Source organism: Tenrec ecaudatus, chromosome X (assembly GCF_050624435.1).
Source record: "Tenrec ecaudatus isolate mTenEca1 chromosome X, mTenEca1.hap1, whole genome shotgun sequence".
In the NCBI taxonomy this organism is placed as follows: Eukaryota; Metazoa; Chordata; class Mammalia; order Afrosoricida; family Tenrecidae; genus Tenrec; species Tenrec ecaudatus.
In genome coordinates, this window is record NC_134548.1 from 84,498,000 (window position 1) to 84,512,407 (window position 14,408).

The 14,408-nt window shown below is 37.3% G+C and overlaps 1 protein-coding gene across 5 annotated transcripts in view; it reads right to left on the reverse strand.

Annotated features, from left to right (window-relative positions):
- The window catches only part of ATRX (ATRX chromatin remodeler), a 241,168-nt gene that overhangs the window by 183,971 nt on the left and 42,789 nt on the right, over positions 1 to 14,408 (reverse strand). For 4 of the 5 annotated variants that reach the window (XM_075539142.1, XM_075539143.1, XM_075539141.1 and 1 more), the window contains one exon: positions 1,275 to 1,330. In XM_075539142.1, coding sequence (XP_075395257.1) covers positions 1,275 to 1,330 — 56 coding nt within the window. Of the gene's footprint in view, positions 1 to 1,274; positions 1,331 to 11,388; positions 11,606 to 14,408 lie in introns of all 5 variants that reach the window. The other variant, XM_075539145.1, reaches the window with a different exon arrangement.

Sequence of the window (14,408 nt, forward strand, 5' to 3'; positions counted from 1 at the left end):
GTTTAAAAATGATGCGTGGCTAAATAGTTGTATAAAAGTGTCAAGTTGACAAGGGTTGGTTTGTGGTAGTTACATAATTTCATGTCAACTTGATAAATAGGCTATAGGAGTGGAGTATAGCAAGTCAATCAGGTCACAGCCTGATTGACGCCTCTTTGTGAGCGTGGCCTTCTCATGAGGATTCTGGGAGTTTGCTCTCTTCCTCCCTGGAAAGGGACACACTCTTTATGCTTCGCCTTCCTAATGACAAGTAACATGGAGCCCATGCTGATGGCAGCCAGAGCATTTGAGATCCTTCCGCCGCCACTGGATCCACAAGACCTTCCACCCACAAGTCTGTGATCTTCCTGCGTTGGGCATCATTTCATGTGTTGCGTGAGTCTGAAGAGGAATTTATAGATTAGTATCGGGCAAATGAGCTAAGATATGACTTATGGACTTGACCTGGATTGCACTGTGATGTTTTATTGAAGCATAATTACTTCTTGATTATGAATTTCTCTCTTACACACAAGTGTCTCTGGATTTGTTCTCTAGTCAACCCAGTCTAACACAACCTTAAAATATGTCATTTTTCTCTATCATAGCACATGACATGGAATGCATTCCATATGATGCTAAATGTAACCTTGTTATGCCAGTGTCTGCTTTTGTTTTCTTTTTTACAGTAGATAGAAAATAAACATCCCCAAACCATAATGTATTCCTGGGTACCAGCATCCTAACTTGAGCTTCAGTAATTATGCTATAATGAAATTGTGGATGTCCACTTTAAAGCGATCTCAAAATCAGTCATGTCCTCTCACTCACACACCAATGTAAACAGTACCAGTAACTATCTATAAACAAGCATTCAGTTTGCTGAGTTTAGGGCAACTGCTGAGTGAACACCAAAAGAAAAACATCAATATTTCCTCAACACAGCTAAGTACCCAAAGAGAAGTATACTCATGACACTTCCTTAATGACACTTTTAGAAACATGTTTGTTAAAAAAGTGTATTTCCCAACCATGCCCTTTCTGCCCTGGTATATTTTCTGAACTGTACTATAGTAACATTTTTTACATGCCGCTATAAAATCTTTGCATAAGATTTTTTGGAAGGTATCTCACAGGAGGAGAATGTGATAATACCATATAATGTATTATGTCTGTGGAACGTTGCAACAAGTGGCATAAACACAAAGAGCACATACTAAGAAAACACAGTACAATCATACATAATAGAACTGGTTGAATATTAATTTTTTTAATATACTCCAATGTATTCCTACCTCTTCCTTGTTGTTTTCCATCACATCAGAATTAGTATTAGATCCACTGGTTTTATCTAAAAAGAAAAAAAGTAAATTAGTAATATAATTATGTTGTACATGCGTTATCCCATCATGTTTGTCAATTTGTCACACTGTGGAGGCTTGCATCTTGCTGTGATGCTGGAAGCTATGTCATCAGTATTTTAAATACCAGCAGGGTCACCAAAGGTTTGTATATCTTAAGGAAGTTTTCACACTAAAAACTATGAAAACGGATTAGCAGGTTGTCCACTTTTGAGGGGTTAGGCATTGAAAGACTTACGGTGGCACGTTGTCAGATAAGAGGGCCAGAATATGCATCCTTCAAGATGGAAGGTACTCAAAATATAAACAGGGAAGGCTAAAATGACATGGACCCAGTAAAGCTTTCGAGACTTTCATTTGCTGATGGGGCATAACTCAAAACGAGAATAAACAGCAACAAACATCAATTATTAAACAAAACATGGAATGTATGAAATATGAATCTAGGAAAATTGGTGATAAAAATTGAAATGGACAACATATCTTAGTGAGCTGAAATGAACGTATTTTAGCCATGTTACATCAGAAAATCACATGGTTTCCTATGTTGGAATGACATACATCATTAAAAACAACTTTTCAAGGTCTATCTGCTGTCTTTATAGGAAAATATCTAAACACCCAGGCAACGAAGTCAAATAAAAACTGTTATTAAAATGTACGCATCAACCACTAAAGCTAGTGATAAGGAAATTAACGAATTGTACCATTTTCTTCAATCTAAAATAGTTCAAACATGTAATCAAGATGCATTGATAATAATTGGCAAAAGGAATACAAAGTTGATAACAAAAGGGACATTTGTCGGAAAACATAGCCTTGTGACAGAAATTAGTATAGAGATCACATGAAAGAATTTTCTAATACCAACAATTTCTTCATCACAAACACCTCATCTTAACAACATACAGGCAAGTGTGTACACGGACCTCACCAGAAGGAATATACAAGAATATAACTTACTATATCTATGGGAAGAGATGATAGTGAAACTCACTATTAGTGGCCAAAATGAGGCCGGAGGCTGACTGTGGAACAGAGGATCAAGTGCATATAAGCATGTTCTGGTTGAAGTTAAAGAAAATTAAAACAAATTTATGTGAGCCAAAATATGACTGTGAGTGTATCCCACCTGAATTTAGAGAGTACAGATCTGAACAGAATTATATATGAAAATTACATGCCAATAAAACTGTTGGGGGAAAAAGAATAGACTTGACACACTGAAAACTAATGACATAAGACCTGATGAGCAGTGTGATGACATCAAGAGCGTTACACATGAGAAAGCAAAAGGTCCTTAAACAGACAAAAAGAGGAAAAGATCAACGTGGATATCAGGTGAGACACTGAAGCTTCCTTTTGAACATACAGTAACTACAGCAAAGAAATAAAAGAGCTGCATATCAATTTTCAAGGGACGGCTCAAAAATCAAAAACAAAGTACAAGTATTATAACAAAATGTGTAAAGACTTCACATTAGACAGCCAAAGAAAGAACAAGCTCAGCTTATCTTAAACTGAAAAAATTAAAGAAAAACTCAAACCTGGAGGTCTAATATGGAAAGATTCTATGAACAAAAATTGAATGATGTAAGTGACAGTGGAAGGAAAACAGATTCACTGTACTAAAAAGAACTAGTGAATATTCAACCATTTTAAGAGGTAGCATTGTGCTCAAGAAAACACTAACACAAAAAACATGGTTCCCGGATGTGACAGGATTTGTCAATTGAAATGTTTTAAGAAGCTGAAAAGTACTTGCAGATGCGTGCCATAATAGTTAGAAGACATTGACCTGGTCAATCAACTGGAAGAAATCCATATTTGTAACATTCCCAAAAAAGGTGACTGAACAGATTTCAGAAATTTATGAACAATGAAAATAAAATTTTACTAAATGATTTAAAGAAAAAAATAAAATTTTACTAAAGATCATTCAACAATGGCTATTGTGACAGTACATCTACAGGGAGCTGCCAGAGATTTAGGCAGGATTCAAATAGGACACGGCATTAATGCACTTCATTGCTGATGTCAAATCTTAGCTGAAAGCAGAGAACATCAGAAACATGTACACGTGTGTATTTATTAAATATACAAAGACATTTGAATGTGTAGATTGTAACGAAAGATAAGTGGCCATGAGGAGAGTGGGACTTCCAGAACCCTGCATTATGCCCAGGCAAAATCTGTACAGGGACCACTACTAGGCAGCTGTGCAAACACACCAAGGGAATACTGCGCGGTTTGAAATCAGGGAAGGTGTGTGTCGGGCTGTATCTTCCCATCCTAAGTTTTCAATATGCGTGATAGGCAAATAATCAGGAAAACTAGATTATATGAAGAACGTTAAGCCAGGATTGGAGGAAAGCTTATTAGGACCCCATTTGCAGATGACATACAACCTTGCTTGCAGAGAGTCAGGAGGACTTAGAACATGCTGATGAAGATCACTCGCTGCATGCAATCTTCAGTATGGATTACAACTCAATGTACAGAACCTAAATCCTTACAACTAAACCAATAAACATCACCATAAATGGAGAATAGATTGAAATCGTCAAGGATTTCATTTTATTTGGCTCCACAGTCAAGGCTCATGGAAAAAGCAGTCAAGAAATCAAATGACATGCTGCATTTGGTCACCCGGCTGCACAAGATCTATTTAAAGTTATGAATAGCAAGGACATCACTTTGAGGACTAAGGTACACCTGACAAAGACTTTTCAATCAAGTTGAACATGAGACAATAAATAAGGAAACCTGAAAAAGAACTGATGCAACTGGATTATGGTGCTAGCAAATTATAATGAAAGTACTGTGGCACAAGACACTGATTCATTCTTCTTTGCAGAGAGTAGATGAATAGGAGCCAACGCCAAAGTACCTAACAATAACAACAGTGTGTTATCAAACAGAAGACAAACGCAACCAACTCCACAAATCCATTTTCCAACCTAAGAAGTATGAAAATATTGGTGATAAATTACTCAGCTAAAATATACCAGAAAACTCAACTATGATTCATGCTTCACACCATACACAAAAATAGATTCAAAACAGAATCAGGACCTAAATCTGTAAACTAAAACGACAAAATTCACAGAAACATATACTCAAAAACAAAGCATTAACAAAAGTATATATAAAAGATCAACAAGCTAAAAACAAATACACAAACAGCCAATTGTAAAATGGGCAAAAGATAAGAATAGACATTTCACCAAAGAAGACATTCAACTAGCTACAAAACCCATTAAAAAATGCTCAGTCATTAGCCATCAGAGAAATGAGAATTAAAACCACAATGAAGTATCATTTATACCCACAACTGCTCAGATGAACTTAAAAGGGGTAGTGTGTGTGTGTGTGTGTGTGTGTGTGTGTGTGTGTGTGTGTGTGTGTGTGTGTGTTTACAAAAGTTAGCTTGATTTGTGAGGACACTGGAACCCTTACCCATACCCACTACTGGTATGAATTCAAAAAGGTATGGCTGCTGTAGGAAAGTGTATCAATTGCTAAAATAACTGAAAAGAGAAACAGCACATGACCCAGCAATTCCTGGAACCATAGAAACTAAATAATCTGATATAAGCTTTAAATTGTGTGACAAAAACACACCTTAGATAGTGTCTGGGGTCTTAAAGGCTTGAAGGTGAACAAGCGGCCATCTAGCTCAGAAGCAAAGAAGCCCACATGGAAGAAGCACACCAGCCAGTGCGATCACGAGGTGCCAAGGGACCAGGTATAAGGCATCATTATATATATATATATATATATATATATATATATATATATATATACACACACCATATTAAATGAAGGGGGAAGTGCAGAGTGGAGACCCAAGACCCAAGTGTCGGCCAATGGAGATCCGCTCATAGAGGGGTTTAAGAGAGGAGATGGGCTAATTAGGGTGCGAGGTAGTACAGATGAAGAACACAGCTTTCCCCCAGATCCTGGATGCTTCCTCCCCCCAACTACCATGATCCGAATTCTACCTTGCAGGGCTGGATAGGGCAGAGGCTGTACACTGGTACATATGAGGGCTGGAGGTACAGGGAATCCAGGGTGGATGATACCTTCAGGACCAAGGGTGTGAGGGGACGATGCTAGGAGAGTGGAGGGTGAGTGGGTTGGAAAGGGGGAACTGATTACAAGGATCCACATGTGACCTCTTCCCTGGGAGAGGGACAGCAGAAAAGGGGGGGAAGGGAGACTCCGGATAGGGCAAGATAAGACAAAATAACGATGTATAAATTACCAAGGGCACATGAGGGAGGGGGGAAAGGGGAGGGAGGGGGAAAAAATAAAAAAAGAGGACCTGATGCAAAGGGCTTAAGTGGAGAGCAAATGCTTTGAGAATGATTGGGGCAGGGAATATATGGATGTGCTTTATACAATTGATGTATGTATATGTATGGATGGTTATAAGAGTTGTATGAGTCCCTAATAAAATGTAAAAAAAGAAAAGAGGAGAAAAAAATGATTAGGGCAAAGACTGTACAGATGTGCTTTATACAATTGATGTATGTATATGTATGAACTGTGATAAGAATTGTATGAGCCCCTAATAAATTGTTAAAATTTAAAAAATTAAACAATGTATGAGAAAAAAAAGAATTGTATGAGCCCCAATAAATTGTTAAAAAAAACACACCTTAAAGTCTTACATCCAAATAATTGTTCAGCTTAACTAGTAAAAAATGTATGCCTTCAACGGATGATACAAGACACGAAATAACAATAATAATATATAATTGATCAAGGAATCACAAGGATGGGAGAGGGAATGAGGGGGAAAAGAGCTGATCACTAAGGGTTCAAGTAGAAAGAAAATGTTTTAGAGAGGTTGATGGTAACATGTGCACAAGTGTGCTTATTCCAATAGAATGACAGATTGTTTTAAGATTTCTAAGAGCCCACCAATAGAATGATCAGAAGAAGAATGTCTACCTTGAATACTGTGGTCTTCTGAGATAAAATTGGTATAAGCAACTCAAATGATTAGCTAGGAGACATAGGGCAGTGAGTTTAAGTTAATAAAAGAACAACTCAAAAAAGAAGGGTGGGAATAGTTGCACAACTCAATGCCAATAATCAATATTACTTAATTGTACATGCAGATAATGTTGAATTTGTTCATTCTACTTTGTATAAAATCAACAATAACTCAAGTGATTTTAAAAGACATTACCTATATACATCTAACGTATAGGGCTCAAATTACATAAGTACTTGCAAAACTGAATGAAGAAATAAACCCCTCTGTAAGAATAGATGCAAGTGTCAATAAACATTTGTGATAACTGTTAGAACATATTTTAAAATATGTAAGAAAATAGAAGACCTAAATAGTAATGTGATATTGTATATATTATAATATTATATTGATTATATTATATTGATTGTATTATAATCAATTACCTGATTAATATGACATGTCTCACAAAAACAGAGCAACATATAGTCTTCTCAAAAATATCTAGATTATTCCACAGTATGAACAACACATTAGGTAACAAAGCAATACTCAATAAAATTTTTTAATGAAATCATACAATGTATCTTCTTCAAGCAAAAACTAAATTAGAAATTAATAGTATACAAAATGTGAGTAACAAACAATGAATAAGAAAAAAATCAAAACAGAAATCAGAATATCGTAAAAAGGTAAATGAGGCAAATTACAACATATCAAAACTTACTGAAAGAAAAGAACACAGTATTCAAAGAAAAAGTTATAGCTGTGTAATCACTTCTATTAAGGACAAAAATCATAAACTAATAGCCTCACCTTGCAACTAGAGGAAATAGTCTAAAAAATGAACAATGCAAAAAATAATAATACAGATAAAAGAGAATACGAGAAAATACAAAAACAGAATCAACAAAACCAAAAGTGGATTTTTTTAAAAGACCAATAAAATCAGCAAAGTGTAAACTAGACTGCCAAAGAATTGAGGCAAAATGAAAACATCTAAAATCAGAAATATAAGTAGGAACATTATAACTTACCCTATAGATATAAAAATAGAAAATACTGCAATGAAAAATTTTATGCCAGTATTAGAAATCCTACATGAAAGGAACAAATTTCAAGAAACATACATATTTCTTAAATTGGCTCAAGAATAAATAGAAAATCTCGACAAACACTTAACAAATACAGATAAACAAAAATAATCCCCTAAAGGACAGATATTATATGAGAGCACTACTAAAAAGATAAACATCCAGACAGCAGCTGGCATTCATTTTCAGGTCATGTAATCTTCTAATCTGGTCTCCAAGACAACAAGGTGCTGTGCCTGCCTAATACCAATGAATCATTTATTACTCTCTTATTTGTACATCTTAACAACCACTCTGGCAGAGGCGTATGTCCCCTCAGCTGGGTCAGTTTCTCATGCTGAAGGGATAGGAAGAAAATCAATCATTCCCTACCAATATAACACTGTTCTACAGTCACCCTGAATCAACAGACACTCCTATAAGGGTAGCTTAGTGAACTGTAATGGAAATTTAAGTCCAGAGGTCAGGGGCAATGAAAAAGGGGAACATGTCCGTCTCACTTCTGTGAGTAGGTAAACCAGGTTGGGCAACATGCCTTTGGAAAAACGGCTTAAAATTACTTAAGACCTCTCTCTGATTGGATACTTTTGACCTAATTGGCACCTTGCTGACCTTTCAAGGTGCACAACAGCTGCCATAGGCCACGCCAGAATTATCTATTTTGGAAACCACACAAAATGAACCGGACTTTACCTTAAACATATCTGTAAACCAATTAAGGGAACTGAAACACACCCTTGAACTTAAGGCTGAAATACCCTAGTGTGAGAACAAGTAAATGTTTACTATCCCAAAGTTATGGATTTGAAATCATTGGGTTGGATTCAAAATTCTTACTTAAATGCTTCCTCCCTCCCCCCTCCACCCCCACCCCCACTATCCTTAGCCCAATTCTACCTTACAAATCTAGCTAGACCAGAGTGTGTACACTGGTACAGATAGAGCTGGAAACACGGGTAATCCAGGACAGATAAACCCCTCAGGAACAATACTGAGAATAGTGATACCAGGAGGGGAAGGGGAATGTTGGGGGAGATAAAGGGAACTAATCACAATGATCTACCTATAACCCTCTCCCTGGGAGATGGACAACAGAAAAGTGGGTGACGGGAGGCATCAAACAGTGTAAGACATGAAATAGCAATAATTTATAAATTATCAAGGGTTCAGGAGGGAGTGGGGAAATGAGGAACTGATACCAAGGGCTCAAGTAGAAAGAAGATGTTTTGAGAATGATAATGGTAACAAATGTGCAAATGTGCTTGACACAATGGATGGATGTGTGGATTGTGATAAGAGTTGTACCAGCCCCCAATAAAATGATTTTTGAAAGAAAAAAATAATAGAATTTAAAGAGAAACAAAAGGCAGCACAAAATCAATCATGAAGAACAATGTGGTCTGTGACAGGATTTTATCTATCCGCCTCCAAGGCATTCGCATCAATACAACTATGATCCAAATTTATACATCAAGCACAAAAAGCTAGTGATGAAGAAATTGAAGAATTTTACCAACAACTTCAGTTGGAAATTGATTAAATATGCAATCAAGATACATTGATTGGAACTGCATTTGGAGTATATGGGTTTGGTGATAGAAATGATGCTGGATATCATGTGATAGAATTTGCAAAAGCAACGACTTGTTCATAGCAAGTAACATTTTGTAACAGCACAAAATGAGACTATACACATGTACTTCTCCAGATGGAATCTACAGAACTCAAATTGACTTCCATCTGTGGGAAGAGAGGATGGAGAAGTTTAATATCAGGAACTAAAATAAGACTAATGGGCTGACTGTGGAATAGACCATCAATTTCTCATGTTTAAGTTCAAGACAAAGCTAAAGAAAATCAAACTAAATCCACCAGAGCTAAAAGACAACCTAGAGTCTCACCCACCAGAATTTTGAGAACAACTAAATACAAGATGTGACACACTGATTTCCCACAACAGAAGACCTGAAGAATTGTGGGAAGACATAATGAACAGCACTCAAAGACAAGAAATAAAATATCAAAGTGGATGTCAGAAGAGACTCTGGCATTTCCTCTAAATCGTAGAGTGGTTAAATCAAGTGGAAGAAAGGATGAAGTCATAAAGCTATACAGAAATATTCAAAGAACAGCCCAAGAAAAGAAAGCCAAATATTATTGTAAAATGTGCAGAGACCTAAAATTAGAACACCAAAAGGGAAGAAAACACTCGGCAAGTCTTCAACTGAAAGAACACAAAAACAATTGAAGCCTCAAGTGTTACAGCAGCAGAGGCTAGGGAGAAATGGGGAGCAAATAATAATGAGTACAAGAAGAAAATGTTGTGAAATTGATTGTGGTGATTGATGATCGCACAATTTTTAAAAGCAGGATTAAACCACTGAATTCTGATATGTGTATGATATCAATAAAATTGTGTTAAAAATCAGCCTTCGACCCTCCCACCAAAATAGGAAAGTTTGGAGCAGGACAGCCTCACTGGAGAATTCTACCAAATATTTACAAAAGTAACTCAGAACCTTCTTAGACTCCTCCTAAAAATAAAAGAGGTAGAACAGTTTACCAAATTATTTCTAGAGACGGATGCCAAAAACTACAGACCTATATCCCTCTTATGAATATATTTTGAAAGTTCTCACCAAAATACTAGCAAAGCCAGGTTAAAAAGCATGATCAAGTGGGATTTAAGTAAGGGATGAGTTGACATTTTTATTTTATTAAAATCAGTCAATATACCACAATATATATAAAAAAGATCTACATTATTGTACCAATTGATGCAGAAAGGCATTTAAAAAGACAACACTCTTTCATAATAAAGAACATTAAAAAGGCTAACAAACACATGAAAATATGCTCATGATAACTAACCATCCAGGAGATGCAAACTAAAAACTATGATGAAATGCTACTTACACCACAATGACAGGCCACTTTTTTTTAAAAAAAGGTAAATGACAAATATTGGAGAGGAAATGGAACCTGAATAAATGGTTGGTGGACTTGTAACCACATATAACCACTACAGAAAGGGATATGGCACACCTTAACCAGGAATGGAAAACCCATGAAATCCAGCAAAACCACATTAGGCATATACCCCAAAGAAATAAGAACATGAATGGATGGATGCTGTCACATATTTATCACAGCACAGTTCACAATATCAAGAAACTGGAAACAGCCCAAATGTCCAAAAATAGAATGGATAAAGAAACCACAGAATACTACACATCCTTGAAAATACCAAAAGCATGAAATACCTAATGACATGGGCGAATGTGGAAACCATTATGCTGAGTAACATTAGTCAATCACAAAAGGACAAATACTGCTTGGGCCCTCTACTAACTGGATAAACACCAACACGTAGGTGGGCTTCTGACCTCAGGTCATGTGGGCTTCTGATCAAGTCTCCCAAAGGGTGGGGCAGACAGCCCCTGCCTAGCATCATGAATCATGCACTATCTCTCTTGGATGCACATATTAAAGATGACCTCACCTCAACTGGGGTCTCTCTCCTTCAAGAAATGTGGAAAGATGATCATCCATTTGGGGCCATTCAACATTGTGTTAAGATCATACCAAAGGAACAGACACTACTACAGGAGTGGTGAGGGAAACTTACTGGAGAGTGGCATCAAGATGGGGGCGAAGGGAGCATCTATATTTCGAAGGACACAATTACAGTTCTGTCAGTGAGTAAATGGGGAGGTGCAACTTTACATCGTGAAAGCACCCTCAACAAAAATCATATAGAACTCAAGTGAAGTAAGCCTGGTACTGTGTACATGGTTAGACACTTTCAACTTAATTTCTATTCAGCCCTTGGTGACACGATCTGTGTACTATAAACTAAGGTGATCTTAGACTCTGTCCTTTCAGAGAACATGGCATCCTTCATAGGCCACACCAGAAGGGCTCAATGTAGAAGTTCCACTGAATGGACTAGGCTTTACCTGAAACTTACCGATAGTCCTGGGGAATTAGACTGAAACTCCCTGGTGTGAGAAGAAACAGAGGGCTGCTTCGCCAAGGCTGCAGAATTGGTGGTCGTGGTATGGATTACCACCCAATATAAGGAAGCCCAACGTTCACTACTGGACCATCGTGATGAATGGAGAAAAGGTTGAAGTTGTCAAACATTTTGTCTTACTTGGATGTACAATCAATGCTCATGGAAGCAGCTGTCGAGAGATCAATACACAGTGCATTGGGTAAAGCTGCTACACGGGACCTCTTTAGAGTATCGAAGAGCGAAGATGTGGCTTTGAGAGTAAAGGTGCATCTGATATTTTCTATTGCATCATATGCATGTGGAAGTTAGACACCGAATAAGGACGCCTGTAGAAGAATCCATGCATTTGATTTGTGGTGCTGGAAAAGAATCGGCAAAGTACCCTGGAGTGCTAAAAGGCCAAACCGATCTGTACTGGAAGAAGTAAAGCCAGAGTAAGACCCTAGAGCAGCGGTTCTCTACCCGTGGGTCGCGCAACCCCTTTGGGGTTCGAACAGCCCTTTCACAGGGTCGCCTGATTCAGAACAGCAGCAACATGACAGTGATGAAGTAGCAACAAAAATACTTTTATGGTTAGGAGGTCACCACACCACGAGGAACTGTATTCAAGGGTGGCGGCATTAGGAAGGTTGACAACCACTGCCTTCGAGACAAGGATAGCAAGACTTCGTATTTGGGACATGTTGTTAGGCGAAACAAGGTCCTGGAGAAGGACATCGTGTTTAATAAAGCGATTGACACAAAAGCTGCGACTATGGGCTCAGGCATAGGAACCACTGTGAGGAGGGCGTGCAGGACAGATGTGTCATTCTATTTTGCATAGGGGCACCATGCGCAGGAACTGACTCAAGGGCACCTAAGAACAATAAACATACGAGTCAGAGTAACAACAACGCAAAAGATTTGACAGGACACCTGAGGAGTTTATTTTAATGGAGGAACAACTCAGAAAAGGAGAGTAGTTGCACAACTAGAAGAATGTAATCAATGTCTTTGAATTGTACACATAGAAAGTGTTCAATTGGTTTATGTCTCCCATTATACAGTCTCAACAACACAAATAACAAATGATATTTTAAATACAAAATAGATATATTAGACCTGATTAAAACAAAAACGTTTCTTCTTCAAAGGGTTTTATTATCAAAGTGAAGAGTCAATCTCACATCAGGAGAAAACTTTTGGGAACCATATCTAATAAATTAAAAGAACTCCTGCAACTTAACAACAAAAAAGGGGAGGGGAGGGACAGAGAGGGAGAAACCCACTAAAAAATAGGCAAGAAAATTTTGAATAGCCATTTCCCTTTTCAGAAAAAGAATGAAGTTGTCAATGAGCACACGGACAAAGTGCTGAATGTCACTCGCTGGTCATTGTTATTACTGTATGACATTAAATTTATTTTGACACAGTAACCCCATTGACAGAGTAAAACTACTCCATAGAGTTTTCTACTCATTTCTCCCACAGAGCACGTGATGGATTTGAACACCGAACATTCAGGTAGCAAAAGTAAAAGCACCCTTAATCATTGTATCACCAGGAGTCCTTCATTGGTAATTAGGGAAATACAAATCAAAACCACAGAGAAACGGAAATTCACACCCACTATAATGACTATTATAAAAAATTAAGTTAAAAAATGGGAAACCAACAGGAGTGTGTGGAGTAATCAGAACCTTCCTACATTAATGATGGAATTATCAAATGGTAAACATAAAAGTTTAAGATTCAACAATACTATTCTTAGTTTACAAATCCAAAAGAGCTGAAAACAGGAGCACTAACAGATAGTTATACAACAATGTTCACTACAACACAACTTAAAAAGATAGTTAAAACGTGGGAACAGTTTAAATATACATCAACAGATAATGGATAAGTAAAATATAAACATATATATCAGAATATTACTAAACCAAAAATAGAAGTGAAGTACTGATACACACTATATCATGAATGAGCTATTATGTTGTCAGTAACAAAGGACAAAAACTGTAGAATATTAAAACAGGCTAACGTATAAAGATCAAAGTTTGTAAGTGGTTGCCAACCCTAAGTGGAAGATAGAAAGAGGAGTCATTGTCTAGCAGGCACTCAGTTTCTGTTGTGATGGGAGTGTGATAGAGAGGTGTATTGTGCCAACCTGGCCAATAAGAACATGTGGGAGTAATAAGGTCGCAGTTTGATTGGAAGGAAAAGAGATAAATGGCTCGGCAAGCACCGCCCCTCTCTCTCTTGCTCTCTGTGATCAGACCAGTATGAGGCTACCTCAGCTAGTTCTCTCCCTCAACTTGTGAGCTCCACTACCCATGGGACACCCAACCCGTGGATCATGTCATTAGAGCTTGGGGTTCCTTCAAACCTGCTTCAACACACTGCCAGTGCATACATCCCTTGAGCTGGGGGCTGTCGGATCCTATTGTCTGGCTAACTTTTGGTGACACGCCCTGCTGTTTGCTGCCTGTGGCAGGACTGCCAGCATTGCTCTACAGCAGATGCAGCTGTCTGCTTCCTTGGCTTTGGACCCAGCAGCCCTCAAGAGTTGAAGGACTTCCTGTATATTAACTGTTCCACGGAAAAGAATTCAACTGAGCCCTCTGTACTGCTGTGTGGACTAATAAGCGGTTATATTCCTTCATGCTACATCTATCTATCTATCTATATATATATCTATATCTACAGGTAGATAGAAAGAGATATAAAATCATGTGTCCTGGTTTTGTTTCTCTAGAGAACCCTGTCTAACACAGGGAGTAACTTATTAAATAATGGTGGTGATAAATGCACAAAATAATATATAATCAATATCATTTATAATACATTTAAAAATTATTGGATTGGAAAAATGTTTTCTTATACATATTTCTACCATAAGTCAAAAGCACCAGAGACTTCACAACTATATACAATAATGTGATCTTATATTGACTCCTAGATTTTGGGGAGAAAAAAGTATTCAATCATTGAAA